Source organism: Physeter macrocephalus, chromosome 18, assembly GCF_002837175.3.
Source record: "Physeter macrocephalus isolate SW-GA chromosome 18, ASM283717v5, whole genome shotgun sequence".
Taxonomy (NCBI): Eukaryota; Metazoa; Chordata; class Mammalia; order Artiodactyla; family Physeteridae; genus Physeter; species Physeter macrocephalus.
Window position 1 is genome coordinate 86,294,535 of NC_041231.1, and position 27,420 is coordinate 86,321,954.

At 46.4% G+C, this 27,420-nt stretch overlaps 2 protein-coding genes across 2 annotated transcripts; both read left to right on the forward strand.

The window, feature by feature from the left end:
• The first annotated feature begins 1,540 nt into the window (after positions 1–1,540).
• On the forward strand, positions 1,541–10,042 carry LOC112064321 (zinc finger protein RFP-like). The gene is made up of 4 exons (XM_024121759.3): positions 1,541–2,283; positions 3,491–3,586; positions 5,075–5,305; positions 10,025–10,042. The coding sequence occupies exons 1-4, from the start codon at positions 1,864–1,866 to the stop codon at positions 10,040–10,042; spliced, it is 765 nt and encodes a 254-aa protein (XP_023977527.1). The 5' UTR covers positions 1,541–1,863.
• Positions 10,043–10,633: 591 nt separating this feature from the next.
• Positions 10,634–26,253, forward strand: LOC102990912 (zinc finger protein RFP). The gene is made up of 8 exons (XM_007110733.4): positions 10,634–11,268; positions 12,476–12,571; positions 14,060–14,290; positions 19,712–19,734; positions 22,050–22,165; positions 22,285–22,317; positions 23,865–23,891; positions 25,427–26,253. Exons 1-8 carry the CDS (start codon positions 10,849–10,851, stop codon positions 26,020–26,022), a joined length of 1,542 nt encoding a protein of 513 aa, XP_007110795.1. The 5' UTR covers positions 10,634–10,848; the 3' UTR covers positions 26,023–26,253.
• The last annotated feature ends 1,167 nt before the right edge of the window (positions 26,254–27,420 follow it).

Sequence of the window (27,420 nt, forward strand, 5' to 3'; positions counted from 1 at the left end):
GTCCCCATCTTTCCCTATTGTGAGACTGGACTGGCCTGCTCATTTAAATTACCTTCTTGTCTCCAGTAGGCATTTGTGTTTGCACCCTTTACAAATGAATAACTGTGATAAAGATAAGAAGTATGCATAAAATGTGACAGTAGAATCATTAAGTTAATTGATTATTAGTCTAATAATTCAACAAGTGTTGAAGTCCTTTGATATGATTAAATCTATGTGCAAGGCATAATGGAGATCATAGAAGGTATGGAGAGAAGTCTCTGTACTCATGGAGTTACTAAAGTATATGATCTCAGTTTATTTATGTATACTTTATACTTGACATATAAAGTACGCTGGACTATGTGAGAGCACACATCACTTCCTATTCTAAAAGTGTGCCCTGAATTAGAACCTTGACAGACATGTAAGAGTTATTGAAGTGTTACGTAAGTAGGTTAGAGAAAAAGACTAGAAACAGGGAAACTGGTGGAATTGGTCACATTCAACCAGTTACTAACTCATTTAAAATACATTTGCAAACTGACATTGTTGAAATCATTTAGGTCAAAGTATAGTAATGGAAATTAAATTAACACAGGCAAGGCTGCCCAAATTCAATTAAATCTAGAGTAAGGACAATACTGAGAAAATAGCAATGGAAACTAGGATACACCAAGGTAGGGATGAGGGAACAACACAAAATTTTTTAAAGTTTACTGGATAATGAAAAGAGCCAGTGTCACCCACAGGATTACCAATCTCCCTATACTTCAGGAAGGAGCAAGCATGTTTAGGTTCTATTCAACACAGCTCTATGCAGTGGGTACTTTATTATTTTAATGGATGAACATATTTAAGGTTTAAAAAGTAAAAGTTGTAAGGAAGTCTCCCTCCTTGCTGGGGTATAATTATTCCCATTTCACCAGAGAGGAAACTGAAGCTCAGAATGGTAAACCACTTTGCTTAGGCACAATAGTGAAGCAGCAGAACTGGGCTTGTCTGTTTCTGTCACAGAAATGTTGCCGCCTAATAATTAAGCCTTTCTTTTTCGAAACAGAATTGCGAGCGCCTGTAAATGGGGTTTGTTTGATAAAGCTCCTCACAGGCCGGGTGGGGCTCAGTCTGCAACCCTCATCCCTCCGGCCTCCCGGGGAGGCCAGATGTCTCTTCTTACCACACCAACACAAAGCTAGCTTTCTCTCGCCTTTGCTGAGGCCTGGGCACCAGACAGGAAACCCAACAAAAGACCAGGGATCCAGGCCCAGGGCCGCGGAAGCTCGGCGGCGGGCCCGGAGCGTGCAGGCAGGGGATACCCTGTCCCCGCCGCACCCCGCGGACACCGCCTGCCTCTGTGACCGGTATCCAAGGCTCGCGCGCCCACGCGTTCCGCCCAGGGGCGGGCGGCGAGGCCTCCCCGATCTTCTGCGGAGGAAATCATCCAGGCCTGAGTCCAGGAAATCTTGCCGTGCGCAGGAGGCCTGGGCCAAGCCCCGCCCCCGAGCCGCCCCTTCCGCTCGCGCCGGGGTGAGGTCTGCTGGGCTGCCGGGATCCGCTCGGACGCGGCCACGTTGTCCTGCGCCTTCTGAGCGCCCGGCTCTGCGAGTCCAACCGGCGGCGCGCGACCAGCTGCCCCCTCGCGTAGCCGCTGGGCTAGGTGGGGTCGCAATATCCCCACGCTCCCTCAGCCGGGCGCAGCGGCGCCGGGTTCCAGCGCGCGGGCGCGTCTGGGATCAGGGCCGGGGAGGAGCCGCCCTCCGTCAGCTGGGCTCGCCTCCCGGCGCCGCCCAGAAGCAGCGAACGGGAAGGGAGCGCGGTACAGCTGGGCTCCGCGCAGCGCTGGGCGCCGGGGCCCATGCCCGTGCGCCCCCGCGGGCCCGCGCCATGGCCTCCGGGAGCGTGGCCGAGTGCTTACAGCAGGAGACCACCTGCCCCGTGTGCCTGCAGTACTTTGTCGAGCCCATGATGCTCGACTGCGGCCACAACATCTGTTGCGCCTGCCTCGCCCGCTGCTGGGGCGCGGCGGAGACCAATGTGTCGTGCCCCCAGTGCCGGGAGACCTTTCCGCAGCGGCAGATGCGGCCCAACCGGCACCTGGCCAACGTGACCCAGCTGGTGAAGCAGTTGCGCACCGAGCGGCCGTCGGGGCCCGGAGGCGAGATGGGCGTGTGCGAGAAACACCGCGAGCCCCTGAAGCTGTACTGCGAGGAGGACCAGATGCCCATCTGCGTGGTGTGCGACCGCTCCCGCGAGCACCGCGGCCACAGCGTGCTGCCGCTCGAGGAGGCGGTGGAGGGCTTCAAGGTGAGGGCCGGGCGTGCGGGGCGGGGAGGGGCCGGAGCGCGAGTCGGACAAAGGGAGGAGAGAGCCAAAGGGGCTTCCTTTTTTCCGCCTAGAAAATGGCTGAGCCGGACGTGTGGTTCACAGCCGTCATTTCCTCTCTGTCCGCTCCAGAGCTTCGGCACTCAGATTTGGGAGGAAAACCTGTAGCTGGTGAGGAAGCCAGAAGTCTCCCCACCCCCACTCTCATTTCCTTATGTGCCTCTATGTTTACCCGCTCACGGGCACATTATACATAAAGACGGCCCATGGAGACCCCTCTTGACGGTATAAAAGATACGCGTTAAACCACGTCCACAACGACAAGCTTCAGAGACGCTCGCACTCCTGTCGGCTCCTAGATGATCTGAGACAAAACACAGTCGGACGTTAACTGGCTGTATACACATCAAGCAGAGGCCCATCACCTCTCCATTCCCCAGCACTTCCCTGTGCTCCGTCCTCTTCTAGAAGCTCACGGAAAAGAACGAGCTCCTTACTACCTAAGTCATTTAACCACCGTGAGACTCATAGGAGATAACACAGTTATGAAGATTGAGTGAAATAGAATGATGTGTGGATCCCTTTGTGAACTCTTGAACCAACAGACTGGCACAGCTAAACAATAACGTGGAAACAAAGTATTAAATATAAAACAGTTGTAAGGCAACATTCAAGGAGTGCATGATCTGTGTGTTTGAGGACTGCAGGAATATGTACACAATTATGTACATGTTTAAATGTGAGTACATTCATGCAAAATTATTCACTTAACATTTATGGTGCTTTCAAAAATATTCTTTTACTCACACTGGTGATAACCCTCTAGTAGGTTGAGAAGGTGGTGTTTGCCCATGTCACACCAGAGGAAAATAAGAGAAGTTAAGTCATTTTCTCAGTACGCGTCTGTGAAAGAGCAACAACTTAAAGCCTCCTAGTCCATTCACCTTTCCACTAAGCCATGCAGTATCCTTCCAAGGGCAGGTAGGTGACCCACCATTTAAGATACAAACTACCAAAGGAGAGGTCTGGTGACCCCTGTGCCCCGGTGATGGCAGTGTGGTCCAAGGATAGGCTCTAACCAGGAACTTGGCACCAGGAATGTGGGTTGCACGTGTGATAAGCAGAATAGCCATATTGATGCTATGGTCTGCCTAATCTTGAACTGCCCACCTGTTTTTGCTTTTCTTAGGAGCAAATCCAGAACCAGCTGGACCACCTAAAAAGAGTGAAAGACTTAAAGAAGAGGCGTCGGGCACAGGGGGAACAGGCACGAGCTGAGCTCTTGGTAAGGTTCTTTGGAATTCACAGGTAATATCAGTTCTGCTGGTCACTCTTTTTTTTTGTGAGGCTGTTAAACTCCCCTTAACCTTGTGCAGTCAGGTCGCCCAGAACTTCTAGGTGTGGGTGGAACAACCTTATATGGCAGTTGGGAATTCACCTGGAGAACCAAGGGATTCCCACATTTTGGGGGAAAGGATGGAATAGCTGAGCTTAGAACCCCTAGAGATCTGACCTGTCAAAAGTTTAATCTGCTAGCTTTGTGCAGATCAGGGTTGATCCCTGACAAAGCTAATACAGGTGAAATTCTTGGGCACAGCCTCCTTTTGTAGCATTCTGCAGACAGTTGCTGACAGTGGCTTTCTGTAAGCCCGACTGTTGCTTCTTGCTGGAGTGTTCCTTTTCTTGACAGTTCAGTTCTGAACTTTTCAGTTTGTTCCCTTCCACTAGTCTCCCAAAGCCTTAGCAAGTGACTAATGTGCTGATTTGTGATAGGGATATTTGGGGGGGTTTGTTCTGGAAAGAAAAATAGAGACTTTTATAATATATACTTATATGTCTACCATCTAAGTGTTTAAGCATCTTTTGAACAATAAATAAAATATTACAAATTCCCGTCCATTAGAGGTATTTGCATCTGAAAAGCAAACTCTTAGACTAGTAGTGTCTAGCACCATCTTGTGAGAGATTTTGTCAGTCCTGGCCAGGGTGTAGTAAAGAACCGTGGGACTGGAAACTTATTCCCATGATGCCGTAGATCCCACCACTCGTTCTGTTCACAAAATCCACTGAGACCTCAGCTCCCTTTGCTTGGAAATAGGTCTGATGGAAGGAGAATCTTCTAGTGAGCCTGAGTGGATCATTAAGCACACCACTGTGTCCTCTGTGGGGAGATTGTCAAAGGGGGGAAACAGCCCTTCTTTGAGAATCAGGGCACCTGGACATACTTCTTGGCTCTGTCAGTAGCCAATTGAATAGATGGAGAGAGTAATACAATCTCTCTAGGCCTCAGTTTCCTCATTTGTGAAATAGGTAGGTTGGACTAGACTTGGTTCTTCAGCGAGGTGAATACTGCCCTCTCCTCCTCTCCGTGTTGTGTGGGTGTTTGGTTGGAGTGATTGGGGAGGGTTGGGCAAGGATGCTAAATGTCCTGCAATGCAAAGAACAGTCCCATGCAGGCAGAATTGTCCCCCCCCCCCCACCAGGGTGCCAATGGCATTCTCTTTGCAAAGCACTGAACTAGTTGAGCTTTAAGGACTCTTTCATTTCTAAGATTATATTGTATTGTTTATGCTGAAAGACTTGTCCCGCTCAGGAGAAGTATAAGCTCATGAAAAGGATTTATAAACAAGGTGCGTGTGCATCACTGTTGCACAGTAAATAGTATACCTGAATGAAACGATGGGGTCTTGGGGTGGATAGCCAGGGGAGAAATAGGAAGGGCTCTAGAAGTGGCCTTTCTTCTGTTCACTGCCTTTGCCTGTCATCCACACAGAGCCTGACCCAGATGGAGAGGGAGAAGATCGTTTGGGAGTTTGAGCAGCTGTATCATTCCTTGAAGGAGCATGAGTATCGCCTCCTGGCCCGTCTCGAGGAGCTAGACTTGGCCATCTACAACAGTATCAATGGTGCCATCACTCAGTTCTCTTGCAACATCTCCCACCTCAGCAACCTGATCGCCCAGCTGGAAGAGAAGCAGCAGCAGCCCACCAGGGAGCTCCTGCAGGTAAGGCTTAGCGCGCCCTGCCAAGACAGCTCCTGCTAAAAGGTCTCCCTTCTCTCTTTGTCAAGCAGTATCCAGGACCCCCTACTGCCTTGCCAACTCTGTGGGAGTAGCTGGGGCTTGCCAAGCTCTCTGTTGGGCATGTTGGAGGGGAAATGTACAATAGAGGACCTGGTTGATACAGCTTGGGTCAGTCAGTTGCACTGTCTCATGGAAAGGGCAAAAGGGAGGCCTAATGCCCAGGCCTGTCCTGCACGGATAAGTGGTCTGATCACAGGCTCTCGACCTCTTGCAGGCTCAGTAGTTGTGGCTCGTGGGCTCTAGAGTGCAGGCTCAGTAGTTGTGGCTCGTGGGCTTCATTGCTTTGCAGCATGTGGGATCTTCCTGGACCAGGGCTCGAAGCCGTGTCCCCGCCTTGGCAGGCAGATTCTTAACCACTGTGCCACCAGGGATGTCCATCAAAATGCTTTTTTATGGTTGGTTTGTTTGAATCATGATCCAGATAAGGTCCACACATTTCATTAGGTATATATGTCTCTTAAGTCTTTTTTTGTTCATAGTTGTTTTCCTTTTGATCTTAAATCTCTTTTACTCTCTAATTGATTCTCCCTGTCATCTTCCTCCTACATCATTTATTTGTTGAAGGGGTCATTAGTCTTTTTTTTTTTGGCTGCATTGGGTCTTTGTTGCTGCACACTGGCTTTCTCTAGTTGTGGCCAGCAGGGGCGACTCTTCCTTGCGGCGCGCAGGCTTTTCATTGCGGTGACTTCTCTTGTTGTGGAGCACGGGCTCTAGGCACGCGGGCTTCAGTAGCTGTGGTGTGTGGGCTCAGTAGCTGTGGCTCGCGGGCTCTAGAGCACAGGCTCAGTAGTTGTGGCGCACGGGCTTAGTTGCTCCGTGGCAACTAAGATGTGGGATCTTCCCGGACCAGGGCTGGAACCCATGTCCCCTGCATTGGCAGGCGGATTTTTAACCACTGTGCCACCAGGGAAGTCCAATCAATCATCTTTGTACAGATGGGAAAGAAGAGGAGTAGATGGTTCAAAGAGTATGTGCATTAAAATTGTTTTTTTGTTTTGCAGTATGCGGGCCTCTCACTGTTGTGGCCTCTCCCATTGCGGAGCACAGGCTCCGGACGCGCAGGCTCAGCGGCCATGGCTCACGGGCCTAGCTGCTCCGCGGCATGTGGGATCTTCCCAGACTGGGGCACGAACCTGCGTCCCCTGCATCAGCAGGCGGATGCTCAACCACTGCACCACCAGGGAAGCCCTAAAATTGTTTTTTTTAAGCTATTACTAAGTTGCTCTCAACAATGTTCTCCAAATTTACCCTCTCATGGTATACTGGAATGCCTATTTCCTCATGTTCTCACCAATACTGAGTATTGTTGAGCTTTTTAGTCTTTACTCATTTCATAACTTAAAAGCAACATCACATTAATTTATTAATAGTGAGTTAAACTTCTTTCCACATGTTTATTAACAACTTGTTCTTTTCCCCTGTGAAAGGAGGCAGGACCTGTGGGACCCTCCCTGGTACAAACCCTTCCTGTGTCCATAGACTTCATTCAGCCTCCTTGAGCTTCCCTGAGTTCTAAAGTTGAATCTAAAGATTCAAACAGGGCATAAAGGAGGCAGGACCTGTGGGACCCTCCCTGGTACAAACCCTTCCTGTGTCCATAGACTTCATTCAGCCTCCTTGAGCTTCCCTGAGTTCTAAAGTTGAATCTAAAGATTCAAACAGGGCATCCCTGGTGGCGCAGTGGTTGAGAATCTGCCTGCCGATGCAGGGGACACGGGTTCGTGCCCCGATCCGGAAAGATCCCACATGCCGCGGAGCAGCTGGGTCCGTGAGCCATGGCCGCTAAGCCTGCGCGTCCGGAGCCTGTGCTCAGCGACGGGAGAGGCCACAGCAGTGAGAGGCCCGCGTACCGCAAAAAAATAAATAAATAAAGATTCAAACAGTTGCTAATCAGGGAAGGGAGGGAATGAAGGAGGAAAGGAAGAGCAGTCATGAAACAATAGTGCACCCTTGGGGAAGGGTCCTGGTTCCTCCTCAAGGAATATACATGACAACATCTTTTGAGTTCTTCTGCCAGAACTAACGTCCTCACCCAGGTGGAGGATGGTAACCTCAAGCTGAACAGAAGATTTTTGGAGCACTGCCTGCCCTGTTACCTCGACACCAATCAATCAGAAGAAAGTCACACACCCTGCAGGCCTCACCCCAAATTTTTCCTATTAAAAACTTCTCCTCCAAAACCACTAGGGAGTTTAGGGGTTTTGAGCACGAGCCACCCATTCTCCTTGCTTGGTCCTGCAATATAAACCTTTCTCTGCTCCAAACACTGACATTTTGGTTTGTTTAGCCTCACTGTTCATCGGGCACAGGAACTTGGGTTTGAGAACAAGATTTGGGTTTACTTCTCGGTTCCCAGTCTATTCTATTGATCTATCAGCTTATTCTTACTTTAATTATTGTAGCCTTGTGTTTTTCCTATTTTTTATTTTTATATTTCCAGATTAACTTTAGCATCACTTGGTAAAGACAGATAAAAGAGGAGAGAGTGGAAGCAGAAATATCTTAGGCCTTATCAGGTTCTACTCAGTTTGGTGCCTGGAAGAAGAATGGTCCAAGGAGAAAGGGGTCAACAGTGTCAAATGCCTCAGGAACATTAAGATAAAGGCTGAAGAGTATCCTCTGGATTTAGCCAATACTAACAGAAATTACTGGCATCCTGAGGGCAGATAGGTTGTGTTGATAGGGAATTTATTTTTAAATACGTGGGAATTTATTTTAAAATAAAACACTTTATTAATAAAAATTGTATTTATTAGTTAGGTTTAGTTTCCGTTGCATATGCAGACAATCCAAATAAGTGGCTTAAACAGGACAGTTGCTTTAGTCTCTCTTACATATATAATTAGATGCAGGCACTCTGCAGTGAATAAGGACCCAGGCTTCTTTACCTTTTACTGTATCATCTTAGTACAGGCTTCCATCCTCAAGATTGTCTCATGTTCCAGGACAGCTGGTCAACCTCCTACCATCATGTGCACATTCCAGGCTGGGGGAATTAGGAAGGGGGAATGTTAAAAGGGTATACTTTCCAGCTGAGTAGTCTTCCTTTAAGAAGCTTTCTCAGAATGACCACCCAAAACCTTCCACATAGATATCACTAGCCACCCACAATCTCAGGGCCATGTTGAAGCGTGAAAGAAGCGCTAGGTGAGTTGGTGTTCCTGAGCACATCCATAACCAGCTGGACAAGATTTCATACAGCAGAGCTGCCTTCATGAATATACCACAGAATTGGCAGTAAAGGCACCTGGGAAGTATCTTTCAGCTGGGCATATTGCTACCTGGAATAAAACTTAAGGAAGGAGTGGAGATTGCCTATAAAGTAGTCAATGACAGTCCCTTCCATGTTGTGTTAAGGTTGAAAAGCACTTATTAAAATAAATAGCTGTACCAGAAGTCCCAAACTGGAGGTGAGGAGGTCAATTTCATCTTGCAGAGATGATTTTTACAATTTTTAGTTAGTTTCCAACACTTGAAAGTCAATCAATTTCACATAAATCTCTAGATTTCTGCCTTCTCTTGAAAATCAAAAATTTGGCAATATGCTGGGCTCACATTCTCAATGAGAAGTAGCTGCCTCATCTGTCCTCCAGTTATTTGCTGTCCCCATCTTTCCCTATTGTGAGACTGGACTGGCCTGCTCATTTAAATTACCTTCTTGTCTCCAGTAGGCATTTGTGTTTGCACCCTTTACAAATGAATAACTGTGATAAAGATAAGAAGTATGCATAAAATGTGACAGTAGAATCATTAAGTTAATTGATTATTAGTCTAATAATTCAACAAGTGTTGAAGTCCTTTGATATGATTAAATCTATGTGCAAGGCATAATGGAGATCATAGAAGGTATGGAGAGAAGTCTCTGTCCTCATGGAGTTACTAAAGTATATGATCTCAGTTTATTTATGTATACTTTATACTTGACATATAAAGTACGCTGGACTATGTGAGAGCACACATCACTTCCTATTCTAAAAGTGTGCCCTGAATTAGAACCTTGACAGACATGTAAGAGTTATTGAAGTGTTACGTAAGTAGGTTAGAGAAAAAGACTAGAAACAGGGAAACTGGTGGAATTGGTCACATTCAACCAGTTACTAACTCATTTAAAATACATTTGCAAACTGACATTGTTGAAATCATTTAGGTCAAAGTATAGTAATGGAAATTAAATTAACACAGGCAAGGCTGCCCAAATTCAATTAAATCTAGAGTAAGGACAATACTGAGAAAATAGCAATGGAAACTAGGATACACCAAGGTAGGGATGAGGGAACAACACAAAATTTTTTAAAGTTTACTGGATAATGAAAAGAGCCAGTGTCACCCACAGGATTACCAATCTCCCTATACTTCAGGAAGGAGCAAGCATGTTTAGGTTCTATTCAACACAGCTCTATGCAGTGGGTACTTTATTATTTTAATGGATGAACATATTTAAGGTTTAAAAAGTAAAAGTTGTAAGGAAGTCTCCCTCCTTGCTGGGGTATAATTATTCCCATTTCACCAGAGAGGAAACTGAAGCTCAGAAAGGTAAACCACTTTGCTTAGGCACAATAGTGAAGCAGCAGAACTGGGCTTGTCTGTTTCTGTCACAGAAATGTTGCCGCCTAATAATTAAGCCTTTCTTTTTCGAAACAGAATTGCGAGCGCCTGTAAATGGGGTTTGTTTGATAAAGCTCCTCACAGGCCGGGTGGGGCTCAGTCTGCAACCCTCATCCCTCCGGCCTCCCGGGGAGGCCAGATGTCTCTTCTTACCACACCAACACAAAGCTAGCTTTCTCTCGCCTTTGCTGAGGCCTGGGCACCAGACAGGAAACCCAACAAAAGACCAGGGATCCAGGCCCAGGGCCGCGGAAGCTCGGCGGCGGGCCCGGAGCGTGCAGGCAGGGGATACCCTGTCCCCGCCGCACCCCGCGGACACCGCCTGCCTCTGTGACCGGTATCCAAGGCTCGCGCGCCCACGCGTTCCGCCCAGGGGCGGGCGGCGAGGCCTCCCCGATCTTCTGCGGAGGAAATCATCCAGGCCTGAGTCCAGGAAATCTTGCCGTGCGCAGGAGGCCTGGGCCAAGCCCCGCCCCCGAGCCGCCCCTTCCGCTCGCGCCGGGGTGAGGTCTGCTGGGCTGCCGGGATCCGCTCGGACGCGGCCACGTTGTCCTGCGCCTTCTGAGCGCCCGGCTCTGCGAGTCCAACCGGCGGCGCGCGACCAGCTGCCCCCTCGCGTAGCCGCTGGGCTAGGTGGGGTCGCACTATCCCCACGCTCCCTCAGCCGGGCGCAGCGGCGCCGGGTTCCAGCGCGCGGGCGCGTCTGGGATCAGGGCCGGGGAGGAGCCGCCCTCCGTCAGCTGGGCTCGCCTCCCGGCGCCGCCCAGAAGCAGCGAACGGGAAGGGAGCGCGGTACAGCTGGGCTCCGCGCAGCGCTGGGCGCCGGGGCCCATGCCCGTGCGCCCCCGCGGGCCCGCGCCATGGCCTCCGGGAGCGTGGCCGAGTGCTTACAGCAGGAGACCACCTGCCCCGTGTGCCTGCAGTACTTTGTCGAGCCCATGATGCTCGACTGCGGCCACAACATCTGTTGCGCCTGCCTCGCCCGCTGCTGGGGCGCGGCGGAGACCAATGTGTCGTGCCCCCAGTGCCGGGAGACCTTTCCGCAGCGGCAGATGCGGCCCAACCGGCACCTGGCCAACGTGACCCAGCTGGTGAAGCAGTTGCGCACCGAGCGGCCGTCGGGGCCCGGAGGCGAGATGGGCGTGTGCGAGAAACACCGCGAGCCCCTGAAGCTGTACTGCGAGGAGGACCAGATGCCCATCTGCGTGGTGTGCGACCGCTCCCGCGAGCACCGCGGCCACAGCGTGCTGCCGCTCGAGGAGGCGGTGGAGGGCTTCAAGGTGAGGGCCGGGCGTGCGGGGCGGGGAGGGGCCGGAGCGCGAGTCGGACAAAGGGAGGAGAGAGCCAAAGGGGCTTCCTTTTTTCCGCCTAGAAAATGGCTGAGCCGGACGTGTGGTTCACAGCCGTCATTTCCTCTCTGTCCGCTCCAGAGCTTCGGCACTCAGATTTGGGAGGAAAACCTGTAGCTGGTGAGGAAGCCAGAAGTCTCCCCACCCCCACTCTCATTTCCTTATGTGCCTCTATGTTTACCCGCTCACGGGCACATTATACATAAAGACGGCCCATGGAGACCCCTCTTGACGGTATAAAAGATACGCGTTAAACCACGTCCACAACGACAAGCTTCAGAGACGCTCGCACTCCTGTCGGCTCCTAGATGATCTGAGACAAAACACAGTCGGACGTTAACTGGCTGTATACACATCAAGCAGAGGCCCATCACCTCTCCATTCCCCAGCACTTCCCTGTGCTCCGTCCTCTTCTAGAAGCTCACGGAAAAGAACGAGCTCCTTACTACCTAAGTCATTTAACCACCGTGAGACTCATAGGAGATAACACAGTTATGAAGATTGAGTGAAATAGAATGATGTGTGGATCCCTTTGTGAACTCTTGAACCAACAGACTGGCACAGCTAAACAATAACGTGGAAACAAAGTATTAAATATAAAACAGTTGTAAGGCAACATTCAAGGAGTGCATGATCTGTGTGTTTGAGGACTGCAGGAATATGTACACAATTATGTACATGTTTAAATGTGAGTACATTCATGCAAAATTATTCACTTAACATTTATGGTGCTTTCAAAAATATTCTTTTACTCACACTGGTGATAACCCTCTAGTAGGTTGAGAAGGTGGTGTTTGCCCATGTCACACCAGAGGAAAATAAGAGAAGTTAAGTCATTTTCTCAGTACGCGTCTGTGAAAGAGCAACAACTTAAAGCCTCCTAGTCCATTCACCTTTCCACTAAGCCATGCAGTATCCTTCCAAGGGCAGGTAGGTGACCCACCATTTAAGATACAAACTACCAAAGGAGAGGTCTGGTGACCCCTGTGCCCCGGTGATGGCAGTGTGGTCCAAGGATAGGCTCTAACCAGGAACTTGGCACCAGGAATGTGGGTTGCACGTGTGATAAGCAGAATAGCCATATTGATGCTATGGTCTGCCTAATCTTGAACTGCCCACCTGTTTTTGCTTTTCTTAGGAGCAAATCCAGAACCAGCTGGACCACCTAAAAAGAGTGAAAGACTTAAAGAAGAGGCGTCGGGCACAGGGGGAACAGGCACGAGCTGAGCTCTTGGTAAGGTTCTTTGGAATTCACAGGTAATATCAGTTCTGCTGGTCACTCTTTTTTTTTGTGAGGCTGTTAAACTCCCCTTAACCTTGTGCAGTCAGGTCGCCCAGAACTTCTAGGTGTGGGTGGAACAACCTTATATGGCAGTTGGGAATTCACCTGGAGAACCAAGGGATTCCCACATTTTGGGGGAAAGGATGGAATAGCTGAGCTTAGAACCCCTAGAGATCTGACCTGTCAAAAGTTTAATCTGCTAGCTTTGTGCAGATCAGGGTTGATCCCTGACAAAGCTAATACAGGTGAAATTCTTGGGCACAGCCTCCTTTTGTAGCATTCTGCAGACAGTTGCTGACAGTGGCTTTCTGTAAGCCCGACTGTTGCTTCTTGCTGGAGTGTTCCTTTTCTTGACAGTTCAGTTCTGAACTTTTCAGTTTGTTCCCTTCCACTAGTCTCCCAAAGCCTTAGCAAGTGACTAATGTGCTGATTTGTGATAGGGATATTTGGGGGGGTTTGTTCTGGAAAGAAAAATAGAGACTTTTATAATATATACTTATATGTCTACCATCTAAGTGTTTAAGCATCTTTTGAACAATAAATAAAATATTACAAATTCCCGTCCATTAGAGGTATTTGCATCTGAAAAGCAAACTCTTAGACTAGTAGTGTCTAGCACCATCTTGTGAGAGATTTTGTCAGTCCTGGCCAGGGTGTAGTAAAGAACCGTGGGACTGGAAACTTATTCCCATGATGCCGTAGATCCCACCACTCGTTCTGTTCACAAAATCCACTGAGACCTCAGCTCCCTTTGCTTGGAAATAGGTCTGATGGAAGGAGAATCTTCTAGTGAGCCTGAGTGGATCATTAAGCACACCACTGTGTCCTCTGTGGGGAGATTGTCAAAGGGGGGAAACAGCCCTTCTTTGAGAATCAGGGCACCTGGACATACTTCTTGGCTCTGTCAGTAGCCAATTGAATAGATGGAGAGAGTAATACAATCTCTCTAGGCCTCAGTTTCCTCATTTGTGAAATAGGTAGGTTGGACTAGACTTGGTTCTTCAGCGAGGTGAATACTGCCCTCTCCTCCTCTCCGTGTTGTGTGGGTGTTTGGTTGGAGTGATTGGGGAGGGTTGGGCAAGGATGCTAAATGTCCTGCAATGCAAAGAACAGTCCCATGCAGGCAGAATTGTCCCCCCCCCCCCACCAGGGTGCCAATGGCATTCTCTTTGCAAAGCACTGAACTAGTTGAGCTTTAAGGACTCTTTCATTTCTAAGATTATATTGTATTGTTTATGCTGAAAGACTTGTCCCGCTCAGGAGAAGTATAAGCTCATGAAAAGGATTTATAAACAAGGTGCGTGTGCATCACTGTTGCACAGTAAATAGTATACCTGAATGAAACGATGGGGTCTTGGGGTGGATAACCAGGGGAGAAATAGGAAGGGCTCTAGAAGTGGCCTTTCTTCTGTTCACTGCCTTTGCCTGTCATCCACACAGAGCCTGACCCAGATGGAGAGGGAGAAGATCGTTTGGGAGTTTGAGCAGCTGTATCATTCCTTGAAGGAGCATGAGTATCGCCTCCTGGCCCGTCTCGAGGAGCTAGACTTGGCCATCTACAACAGTATCAATGGTGCCATCACTCAGTTCTCTTGCAACATCTCCCACCTCAGCAACCTGATCGCCCAGCTGGAAGAGAAGCAGCAGCAGCCCACCAGGGAGCTCCTGCAGGTAAGGCTTAGCGCGCCCTGCCAAGACAGCTCCTGCTAAAAGGTCTCCCTTCTCTCTTTGTCAAGCAGTATCCAGGACCCCCTACTGCCTTGCCAACTCTGTGGGAGTAGCTGGGGCTTGCCAAGCTCTCTGTTGGGCATGTTGGAGGGGAAATGTACAATAGAGGACCTGGTTGATACAGCTTGGGTCAGTCAGTTGCACTGTCTCATGGAAAGGGCAAAAGGGAGGCCTAATGCCCAGGCCTGTCCTGCACGGATAAGTGGTCTGATCACAGGCTCTCGACCTCTCTGGGCCTCAGTGACCTCATCTACTCATTATGTAATGAGGGGTTTGGCCCACATGTCATTTAAAGACCCTCCTCACTCCAGTCATCCTGTAATTTTAACATGTATGTGTGCATTACCACAGCCACAAAACAAAGAAACGCTTGAGCGGGAGTGGTCAGCCCAAGCAGTCTTGTGATTTAATCTTGGTAGTGGAGGTGATAAAGCTGCAATACACCCAACCCAGGAAGACCACTGGAAATGGGCTGATGCCTGACTGTCATTTGTTCATTCAATGCATATGAATTGTCTATTCTGGGTCAGTCTAGGCACCAAAATTAAGTGGTAAATAAGCTCTCCTGAAATTTAAATTCTAATGTTGAGATCATATGATAAAGAAGTGAGCAAACAAGTATCATTGGTGTTGATAAATGCCATTATAAAGGGGCTGATAGGATAGGGTTAGGATCAGCAAATTATCGCCCGCCACCTGTTTTTGTATGTCCTGCAAGCTAAGTATGCTTTTTACAGTTTTGAATGGTTGGGAAAAAATCAGAAGGATGTTATTTCATAATATGTGAAATTATATAAAATTTGAATTTCATTATCCATACTTTTTATTGGAACATAGCCACGCCCGTTCATTTATGTATTGTCTGTCACAGCAGAGTTGAGCAGTTGTGACGGAGACCGTATGGCCTTTTCCTTAGAAGAAGTTCACTGACTCCTGCTTTAGGTTAAAACGAGTAGTCTTAATCTTGAGCCTTAAGTAACACCAATATTTAATTGCCAGGGAGAGAAGGAAGAGCTTGCAAAGGGAACAATTGACCAGAGAATGTGGCCAGGGAGGAAGAATGTTTCAGGAAGGAGGGAGTGGGCAACAGAATCTAATGCAGTTGAGGTGAAATAATATAAGGGCTGAGATCCGCTTGCTTTAAAAACATGGGCATCATTGATAATCTTGATAATAATCATTATCATCTCAATGATTTTCATCTCAAATAATCATTGATAATCTGCCACAGTGGAATAATTTGGTCAGGAGCCATATGAGGGAGAGTTGTGACAGAGGGTGAATGGAAACTGGAAGAGTAAATGACTATTTCAAGAAGTAAGACTGAAGGAGATATTAAAAAAAATACTTGGAGATGAGGTAGGATTGTGGGGCTTTATGGGGAGGGGATGCTTAAAGAAACTAGCTAAACATATTTTAAAAGAAAATATGGAAAGGAGCACCTATGTTGTAAGGATTCAGGTGAAGAAATTTACTGAAGCTATAAGGATGAACTAATCACTAATGTGCTGTTTCTGAGAAGGCAAAAGGGAAAGGTAACTAAAGCATATGTGTGGGACTTCGTTTTGGAAGATCCTCTGTTGTATGGGAAGAAAGGACAGTGGGGGCAGGTAGATGCAGGTAGGTTGTGCACTTTGGTAGCTAAAACCCGTTGGCTTTTTTTTTTTTTAATAAATTTATTTTATTTATTTATTTAGGCTGCGTTGTGTCTCCATTGCTGCGTGAGGGCTTTCTCTAGATGCAGCGAGCGGGGGCTACTCCTCATTGCAGTGTGCGGGCTTCTCATTGTGGTGGCTTCTCTTTGTTGCAGAGCACGGGCTCTAGGTACACGGCTGCAGTAGCTGTGGTTTGCGGGCTCTAGAACACAGGCTCAGTAGTTGTGGTGCACAGGCTTAGTTGCTCCGCGGCTTGTGGGATCTTCCCGGACCAGGGCTCGAACCCGAGTCCCCGCCATTGGAAGGCGGATTAACCACTGCGCCACCAGGGAAGTCCCCCGTTGGCTCTTATTCTCTTTTGAAGTTAGAAAGCAGGACCATCTGCTCCCATTGAGCAGGGGTTAGAGAAACTATGAGCTTTGAAGAATGTGGGAAAGTTCTGAAATTATTGTTTCAGAGTATGGGAAAGCCATCTGGTTTGTGAGATGTATTAGAATTACTTGGTCAGTGAACGTCAGTTTATACTGGGACTTGTCTGCCCAGTTGTGTTACCTTTTTCTTGTCCCTGCTTTTTCAGACTGTGACTGCTCTGGTGCCAGGCATGGGGAGAGCAGGTAGTTGGGCTCATCCAGGATTAGGGCTTTGCAAAATTTGAGGTTTTTGTTTTGTTGTTTTTTGATTGTGATAAAATATACATAACCCAAATTCACCATTTTAATCATTTCAAAGTGTACAACTTAGTACATTTAGTAAACTCAGTGTTGTGCAGCCATCACAGCTATGTAATTCCAGAACACTTTCATTACCGCGAAAGGAGACCTCGTACCCATTAAACAGTCACTCTTCATTCCTTTCTACCCAGTGGCAACCACTAATTTGCTATGTATCTTTATGGGTTTGCCCATTTTTTTAAAGTAGAAGTTATTTGTGAGAATATTTTTGAACACATGGACCGTGAAATAAAAACTGGATGATAGGGACTTCACTGGTGGCGCAGTGGTTAAAAATCCACCTGCCAATGCAGGGAACACGGCTTCGAGCCCTGGTCCAGGAAGATCCCACATGCCGCGGAGCAACTGCAACTAAGCCCGTGCAGCACAACTACTGAGCCTGTGCTCTAGAACCCGTGAGCCACAATTACTGAGCCTGCGCCTGTGCGCCTAGAGCCTGTGCTCTGCAACAATGAGAAGCCCACGCACCGCAACAAAGAGTAGACGCCACTCGGCACGACTAGAGAAAGCCCGCGTGCAGCAACGAAAACCCAACACAGCCAAAAATAAATAAATAAATTTATTCATTAAAAAAAAACCGGATGATAAGGAAAAGTAGAGAAAAAAGAGGGGTTGTGGACTCCATGGGGAAGAGGGGTCATGGTAGTAGTCATTTGAAAAGTAAGCTGAATCATACTTAATGGAGGAAAATTAGAGCATTCCCACTGAAGTCAGGAAGAGGGCAAGATGTTCACTATTGTCTACCTGTATTTAACATTGTATGTATGTACACACACACACACACACACACACACACACACACACACACAGGAATATTAGGCAACTGTTAAAAAGAAAAAGGAATATACCTATGAACTGATACAGAGTGGTTTCTATAATATATTGGCAAGTGAAAAAAATCAAAGTGCAAAATATAGAGTGTGCTTTTTGTGTAAGAAAGATGAGATAATTGGAAAATACATGTATCTGTTTAGTTTTGCAAAGGAAAGACTGGAAGGATAAATCAGAAAATAATGGGAATGGGGAAAATGTGATGAGAGGAGTTACGAGAAAGAGTGACAGACTCTCTCTGGCCAAATCTTGGATATTTTGAGCACCAATATAAGTAAGAACAGTAATGGATTATAACCCCTTGAATAAAGTACGAATTGATGAGTCCATACTAATAATAAATAAGGGAAAATTCTTCCTTCCAGTAGAATGTTGACTAAGTAATGTAGAAGGAATTTTTTTAATTAATTAATTAATTAATTAATTAATTTTTGGTTGCGTTGGGTCTTCGTTGTTGCATGTGGGCTTTCTCTAGTTGCTGTGAGCAGGGCTACTCTTTGTTGCGGTGCGTGGGCTTCTAATTGCAGTGGCTTCTGTTACGGCACATGGGCTGTAGGCGTGTGGGCTTCAGTAGTTGTGGCCCACAGGCTTAGTTGCTCCGCGACACGTGGGCTCTTGCCACACCAGGGATCAAACGGTGACGCCTGCATTGGGAGGCAGATTCTTAACCACTGCACCACCAGGGAAGCGCTAGAAGGAATTTTGAAGGTAGAAAATGATCATTTGGCAACTATCATATTAAAAGTTAATTTAGACAATAATTATCGACAGATGCTAAATCTAAGGGGAGAGGGAGTTCGATAGGGACTGGCATATTAACATAATTTCAAGTATCACTTTTAGATTACTTGTTAATTACAAAAGGAGAAATAGTAGCTATAAAATATCACCAATAAGGGACAAGTGAATATCATGTTTATTTAGAAGCAAACAGCGTACACTAGTCAAAGATGGCACAGCTTGAGGACTTCCTTGGTGGTGCAGAGGTTAAGAATCCGCCTGCTAATGTAGGGGACATGCGTTCGAGTCCTGGTCTGGGAAGATCCCACGTACTGCGGAGCAACTAAGCTCGTGCGCCACAACTGCTGAGCCCGCTCACCTAGAGCCCGTGCTCCGCAACAAGAGAAGCCACCGCAATGAGAAGCCCGCACACCACAACAAAGAGTAGCCCCCGCTCGCTGCAACTAGAGAAAGCCCGGGCACAGCCGCTCACCTAGAGCCCGTGCTCCGCAACAAGAGAAGCCACCGCAATGAGAAGCCCGCACACCACAACAAAGAGTAGCCCCCGCTCGCTGCAACTAGAGAAAGCCCGGGCACAGCAAAGACCCACAGAGCCAAAAATAAATAAATAAATGAAGTGCAAAAAAAAAAAAACGATAGTACACTTTAGTTTAATCAGGACAGCAATATCTGGGAAAACCAAATGGAGAGATATTCTATAAAATAATTAGCCAGTGTTAAGGCAATGTGTCACAAAAGACAAGAGCCATTCCAGATTATAGACACATGTCATAAAAATGCAATGAACGATCCTGGATTACCTGAGTGGGGAGGGGAGTAGCTGTAAAGAATATTAATAAGACAGTTAAATTAGGTTATGGACTGTTGATTATACAAGTGTATCAATATTCAGCTTCCTGAGTTTGCTAACTACTATAGTTATATAAGAAAATGTACTTGTTCTTAGGAGGTACAGAATCATAAAGGGGTAAAGAGATATAATATAAACAATGACCTCTCAAATGATTCTAAAGATAAATATGTCTGGGAAAAGTATACAGGAGCTCTTTGTACTAGCAGCTTTTCTGTGTATTTGAAATGATTTCACAGTAATAAGTCAAAGAAATCAAGCTAGACAGGCAGGCAGTTGTGGTCCAAGGGTGGGCTGCTTGAGTCAGTAAATTTGAAATCTTGAGATCCTTGACCAGTGTGCAGGAGGAGAGTGCAGGAAGTGCTAGAATAGTGAATAGTGTGCATCCCAGTTTCCTCTGCCCAGTTTCTAGCTCCTGGACTGTGAGTTGTGCTCCTTGTCTCCCTGTTTTCTCCCAGGAGAGCCACCCCATAGTTGGGTTTTCAACAAACATCTGTGAGAGAAAATGGAAGTTAGGAATGATTTCTCACGCTTATCCTTTTCCTTTCTCTTATAGGACATCGGAGACACGTTGAACAGGTACAGTTTTCTCTCTCCCCCATGCTAAATCAAACCTGAAAAGATTTTCCCTCATACTTAGAAATTCTGGAAGGAGCCCAGAGCCTGAGGACATCTTACCAAATTGACACGTGTCCCGCCTGTCCCTGAACTGAATCACTAGTGTGCAAAGAACTAGATGGAGTGCAGCTCTTCTCAGTAAAACTCAGGAATTATTGACAAATTATGAGGGTAAGGGGTGGAGTAGGGGGTCCATTTGGGAGGGTGCTGGCGGTTTATGAGGACACTTCTATGGAGAGGGTAGAGACTTACAGGGACCTGGGCAAAGTGCAAGGGTATTTTATAGTTTTTGTTTCCTAAACATTTCAGAATCCTTTCTTTTTTGTTATCTCTGTGTCTCTGTTTCTGACTCTCTCTTTTTTCTGTAATGGGGAAAATATGGTCTAAGAAAAGTGAGACCAGCTCAGAATTATATAATGAGTGATGAGTTACCTGGATTCTGGCTCTTGTTCTCATTATTTCTCTACTGTATCATCAGATGGAAAGTGAGGAAGAGCTACCTGGGAGTTGGGACATGACCGAGCAGGAGAAGCCCAGAATGTGCAAGAAGCCAAGATTAAATTATGTTTTCAGGGTTGGATGGCAAGGACAAATGGGATAGGCCTTGGGGGCATAATGTTGGGTACCTACTGGGGCAGAGCCTGACTTTGAGGGAACTGAACTTTGAAGCTAAGTAAAACCCTGAAGGGTGAAAACCCTCCAGAGGAAATGCAGCTTGATTATGCGGGAGCATTGGAGGAGATACAGGGCAGGGGGCACATAGATGGGGTAGGATGGCTGGGAGGGCTATGTGGACAGAACTGTTGATAGAACTGAGCTTTTTGAGGGCTGCTGAGATGGGATGGTGATGAGCTGGAACTTGTACTAGTCCCTGCCAAGTGACCCTAACAAATACTCCCTTCACTTTTACTACTTCTTTTACTTTTTGGTACCAGTCTAGCTCTGAACTAACAGGGAGATAGATCCTTTAGATTTTAGCATTTTGGGACGTTAAGGTTTGGGTTTGGCTCTGTGAGTTAGGAAACCCAAAATTTCATTGGTTTAAGGCTTAAACATAATTTTAAAATTTTGTCACCATTAAAAAATGTGTAAGTAGGTAGCCCAGGGCTGGTTTGGTGGCTCCAGTGATCATCAGACTCTGAGGTTTCTTTCCATTTACCCTTCTGCCATCTGTAAGATACAGTCCTCATTCTTACAGTCCAAGATAGTTCCTAGAATGCTAACCAGCAGGAAGAAGATAAGTCACATCACATACCTTTTTATTTTATTTTATTATTTTATTTTTTTATATAACCAGAAACCTTTTTAAAAAAATAAATTTATTTATTTATTTATTTTTGGCTGCATTGGGTCTTTGTTGCTGCACGCGGGCTTTCTCTAGTTGCGGTGAGCAGGGGCTACTCTTCGTTGCGGTGCACGGGCTTCTCATTGTGGTGGCTTCTCTTGTTGCAGAGCACAGGCTCCAGGCACACGGGCTTCAGTAGTTGCGGCATGTGGGCTCAGTAGTTGTGGCTCGCGGGCTCTAGAGCGCAGGCTCAGTAGTTGTGGCGCATGGGCTTAGTTGCTCCATGGCATGTGGGATCTTCCCGGACCAGGGCTCGAACCTGTGTCCCCTAGCATTGGCAGGTGGATTCTTAACCTCTGAGCCGCCAGGGAAGCCCCACATTCCTTTTTAAGCAGACTTCTCAAATTACCGCAAGATACTTCTTACCTCTCATTGGCCAGAACTCTGTCACAAAGTCAAATTTAGACCAGTCAGGCATGAACCCAGTAAAATTTGGAAGATGGGAGAAGGCATATTGGGTGGGCAACTAGCAGTCTTTGCCATAGACCCCTTGAGGGGGGTGGTGGGTAACTGGGTATTGTCCAGAGAGTACCTGTCTGTCTGAAGATGTCATTCTCGCCATATTTGGGAACCTGAGGCTTATGGGTCATTGCCCACCACAAATATCAAGGACTTTATCATGGAATCTAGTGCTTTCTGGCAAGGTCAGGCTTATATTCAGTTTAATTCAGTAAATCTTTGAGGACATGCCATGTGAAAAGCCAGGAGCTAGTACTGTGGGGGAATAAGAAGGTGAATAAGATGTCTCTCCTATTCTGGTCCAGAGGATCATAGTCTAGAAGGAGAATAGGCAAAAGGCTAGAGTGGCTGCTTTTAAAGACTGTCCACCTGTGTTGGCCAGTTTAGCCCAGGTTTGTCCTGGACCCTGAAAGTTTGTGGAGTTGGGGGAGGGGTTCATTTGTTTTTTTTGTTGTTGTTTTTTTTAACTTAGGGCTGAAAGAATCAGGATCCCTGAACCCTGGATCACACCTCCAGATCTGCAAGAGAAAATCCACATTTTTGCCCAGAAGTGTCTGTTCTTGACTGAGAGTCTAAAGCAGTTCACAGGTAATGTAAGAAGAGGGATCCATGAGGGTTTATGCTCTCAATAACTGTATTGCCTGAGAGCTTGTATTTTCCAGCCAGATAATGGGATGCAAACTAAACATCTTCCTTTCTCCCCTTAGAAAAAATGCAGTCAGATATGGAGAAAATCCAAGGTAAATTTATCTACTTAATGGGCTTTTGACGTTAAAGTTTCCTGGGAAGATGAACATCTGCACTAAAGTGTGGGAAAATGGGAAATGTGTGATGCCCGCTGGCCAGCCTCCCCTGATATTTTACATCTTCCTTTTTGCTTTGTTAATTTTTTCAATTAATAGCCTCTTGTTTCAATTTGAAGCCTTTTAACTATATGCACTCATTTCCTAATCTGCATTAACGGAGGAGAAAAATATGCAATCCAATAATTAATCCAGAATTAGTTTGATTATTTAAAATTATTTTTAATTGAGAAAGAGAATCAACAGAAACTATCCCAGCTACATTTCATTTGAGCTAGTATTTGTAGTTATAATTTATAGAGTTTCTGCTGCGTGTGGGCACTGGTGCTGACCAGGACAGGAGGAATCAAGCAGCCCTCTTTGAGGCAGAACCTCGAGGGAAGTGGTTAGGAACAGGGATTCAGGAGTCCGGCTGCCTGGGTCCTGGGCCCAGCTCTGCCACTTGATAAGGATTCTACACTATAATTTCCTCATCTGTAAAATGAGGAGGATAGTAGCTCTTACCCCACAAGGTTGTAAGGATTAAGTTAAATTAGTTACCATTTCTAAAGCCTTTTAGAATGGAGCGTGACACGTAATAAATCCTACATTTATGTTTATTAAATAAAATGTTCAAGGTATTTAAGGGATGCTCTTCCTAATACAGAACTTTCTGCTCATGATCACATATGAGCATACAGCACATATGGCTGTGTACTAAATGCTAAAATTCTAGGCAGCCTGGTAGAATCTGAAATCCTTATATGTAGGTAATCCCTTTGCTCATTTAGTACAAATTACAAATCCCCATAATTCTGATAATTTCCTGTATATGCTAAAACTCTATTTGCATTGTATCTTTTCAGATACATACTTTTTTCACATCTAGCAATGTAGACTTAGGGAATGCTCACAAGCAAAACAGGGAGAAACTCCACTTAATACCAGAAGCTCAGACATGACGTTCCTTGATCTGACTCATTTATTTTTCCTACTCTTCTCCTGTCACTTAAAAGGCTCACTGAGAACATATCTGTGAAAATGCTTTTTCAACTGTAAATGCATTTTACTGCAAATGGTCTTGTTTGCTCCAGCTTGGTAGTAGATGTCACTTGAACCACTCATCCCCTAGAACAGGTTGCTTATGAAAGCCAAGAGTTATGTATGATGCGGACTTAGAACCTCCATCTCCCCCTGCAGAGCCAGCTGGCCCAATGGAGGGTGGAATCCTTAATCTTGGCTCAGTTTGGCCCCATATGCTACCAATCTTGGGCATGTGGTTATCCTTTTGCCCAAAGTTTCCAGTCCCTCTTCCCTTTGAGCTCTAGGCTGGAAGATGGAGTCATACACTGTATGAAAAATTCAGTGCATGACTGACAACAGGGGTTCTGGGGTGTCTAATGGAAACCATTGCTTTATGATGACTAACCAAAGCTCCATCTCTTAGGTATTTCCTGGAAATATTCAGATGACTTCTGTAACTTCTTTTCTCTTTTGTTTTTTAGAATTGAGAGAGGCCCAGTTATACTCAGGTGGGTGATAGGAGACGAAACCATTTGGAAAAAGGAGTAAAAATCCGTATCAATGTAACTACTATTGTGAATGATTTTGGAAAGTGCCTAAATTAGGATCCTTTAGGTTACATGTATGAAAAATGATAATAATCACAAAAATACATCAGTTGTTTCTATGTGTTTATAATATCTTTGCCTCCTAAAATGCCTCAGAGCTGAAACCATGGACCTTTGAATAGGAGGAAATCAAACTCAGGTGCTATGAAGGATTATAGAGGTGAAACTACAGTTTCCAAAAAGTAGAGCACTGCCACTGCTAGTACACTGGTATGCTGCTCTACCCACTTAGCCTTGGGCAGTGTGTGGTTTACAAAAGGCAGTCATCCTTCCAAAACTACTGAGCTCACCTCTTATTCTGAGTGCTAGGGACAGTCTAAGAGGAATCTGCTGTCATCCCTTCTCTGTGCCTCAGAGCAAGAGTTGAAACACTCCCTCTCCTTGACCATCACCTTCACCTCAGGTTCAGAGACACTGGATAAATCTGTGACCTCCTAGGTACTCAGAACTGAGGTTTGTACTTTCCACAGTCACAGGACCGCCTTCTGTTTCATGAGATCCTCCTCATGAACAGAGAGACTCTACATACAACGGGTCTTCTTTCATTGATATCCCCTGGCTGTAATCCATATTTAATTCTTTCAACAAGTATTAATTGAATACTTTGCTTATGTCTTACATTTCCTAATGTTGCACAGGGTACTGTAGAGGGAACAAAAGAGCATAAGACACTGACCTATCCTTGGAGTTAAATGTCTGGTTGGAGGTATGAGGTATACCCATGACATGAGGGAAAAAAATGGGCAACTGTTGTGAACAGATTTTTGAACCAAAAACCAAGCCTCTGGGGTTCTTGGTCACCTCCACCAGTTGCCTGTCATCAACCTTTTGTGGGAATCAGTCAACCTAGCTGAGCTTTGTTTCAGAGAGAGAATGTTTGGGAATCTTCTTCCTGAACCAGGTATGAAGAGCAAATGAGAGAATATATGCCAGTGATTTTAAAACAGGAAACCACCACGTGATTGTAAGATGCATGTGGGACTAGTGTCTTTATCCGACGTAATGTGAACATTCGTATGTTTCACAGCAAATCTGTTGATACTTGGTTGTAGAGTGCTGTACCACACCCTGTCTATCTAAATTCTGTATTCTGTGAAACTTCTGGTCCCCAAGACTTTTAGATTAAGGGATTGGACATGCATGTAAGAAAACCTCAGATTCAGCTTAATAATGGATATTGTGGTTTAAGATGTGAAAAAGCAAATGGAGGTAAAAATTTCAGTACTTTCAATATTTCCTAGCTAAAAGAAGTTACTAGCTAATCCAAACAGTAATTTTTGGAATGTCAATTTCAGGATGTAATTGAGTGTAAGATGAATGTGCCTTTGTTGGAGAGCTCTTATTCTCTTCTTAGGTGGTAGGAGAAAAGCTGGGTGTTCAGAGTGGGCTTTCCTGGCGCTCGGCTGACCTTCCTCTGCCCTTCTGTTCCTCTGCAGTGGATGTGACTCTGGATCCAGACACGGCCTACCCCAGCCTGATCCTCTCTGATAACCTGCGGCAAGTGCGGTACAGTTACCTCCAGCAGGACCTGCCTGACAACCCTGAGCGGTTCAATCTGTTTCCCTGTGTCTTGGGCTCTCCATGCTTCATCGCTGGGAGACATTATTGGGAGGTAGAGGTGGGAGATAAAGCCAAGTGGACCATAGGTGTCTGTGAAGACTCAGTGTGCAGAAAAGGCGGAGTAACCTCGGCCCCCCAGAATGGATTCTGGGCAGTGTCCTTGTGGTATGGGAAAGAGTACTGGGCTCTTACCTCCCCAATGACTGCCCTCCCCCTGCGGACCCCTCTCCAACGGGTGGGGATTTTCTTGGACTATGACGCTGGCGAGGTCTCCTTCTACAATGTGACAGAGAGGTGTCACACCTTTACTTTCTCTCATGCTACCTTCTGTGGGCCTGTCCGGCCCTACTTCAGTCTGAGTTACTCGGGAGGGAAGAGCGCAGCTCCTCTGATCATCTGCCCCATGAGTGGGATCGATGGGTTTTCTGGCCATGTTGGGAATCATGGTCATTCCATGGAGACCTCCCCTTGAGGAGGTGAACTCAGGCCAAAAGGGCCATTGACCATACTCCTACCCCAGGCATAAGGCATCCTGTTGCCTTGACACTTCCTGCCCATCACAGCTGGATGTCCTTACCACTTTCCGAGCCCTGCAGTGCAAGACGGAATGTCCATGTTCTCTGCCATCCCCTCCCTTCCCACGAAAATTGTGAGATGTAATGAGAAGTATTAAGATTGCCCAGAAATAAAAACCACATGTCCACCTCCAGTGTTCCACACTTCTTGGTCTTACACATTACTGGAGGGGATAAAGAATATGGACAATCTTGGGTTCGGAGAGCCATTCAGGATATTTAACACCTTGGCTCAGCCCCACATAGTGATCATGGGTATTTGCTGTCATTTCTGAACTAGGGCTTCTTTCTAAGAACCTAGAGCTGGACTAGAAAGTCCTGTCAGCATGGCTCCCTTTTGTCCCAGTTTTTCCTCCTGGGAATAGTACCTCTACCCCTGATTCCCAATTGCCGTAGTTTTATTAACTCCATTAAAGAGGTCTATATGTGTTTTGATTAGTTACCGTTATTTTACAATAATGGTGGGAAATGGTCCCACCTCTTTTATGAGATAATGTTCTAATCAGTGTGCTCTTGTCTTTTTGAGGGCTTTGTCAGCTCCCTTTATTCTAATGAAAAGTGTATCCTGGTGCTGGATGCACGTCATCCAGGATAATTTTCTGCCCAGCACCATCCATTATTCCTACATCCCCTCCCACTCACATTTGTGGACTGATGGTCAGTCATACACTATCCCTGGAAGGATTCCGGGGCAGTATGCCAGGGATTCATTGACTTTTGTCTCCTTTTCTCCCATCTCCTTTGAGGGATGGGAGGATTTACCTTTCTAATATGTGTACCATCAAGGGGCACTTCCACCCCCATGGCCACTGGGTCACGAGGTGTTCTGAGGTCAGAGGACCAAGGCAGATCACTTTGAGAAAGCTCCCACAGTGGCTCTTAGTCCTGCTTCTCTTTGGGTACATGCTCCTCTGTTTGAAAATAAAGTGAGTATGGATGTTGTTTACACCATTGTTGTCTTCTGGGTCTTGGTAGGATTGGGTTCATATGGGTCCAGAATCCCATTCTGGCCAATATTTTACTTCCAACCGGATGATAAAAACAGTACCTTGTTACTGCTTTCTAATGGTGCTGGGAAAGTAGTGTCGGACATCCACAGCCTACAGCTTTGTTAATCCTGTCACTTCACTGAGAAAGTTCTTTCAAGTCCTTTTTTATAACAGTGGGGTAATGCAGCAATGCTTGGTGTAGATCAAAGAGCCCAGAACTTGCTTCCCAACAGAAGCAGCAGCCTAAGCCCTTGGGGGCATGGAGGTCACCACGTGCTAAGGAGGAAAGATAGGCTGAGAGAACAG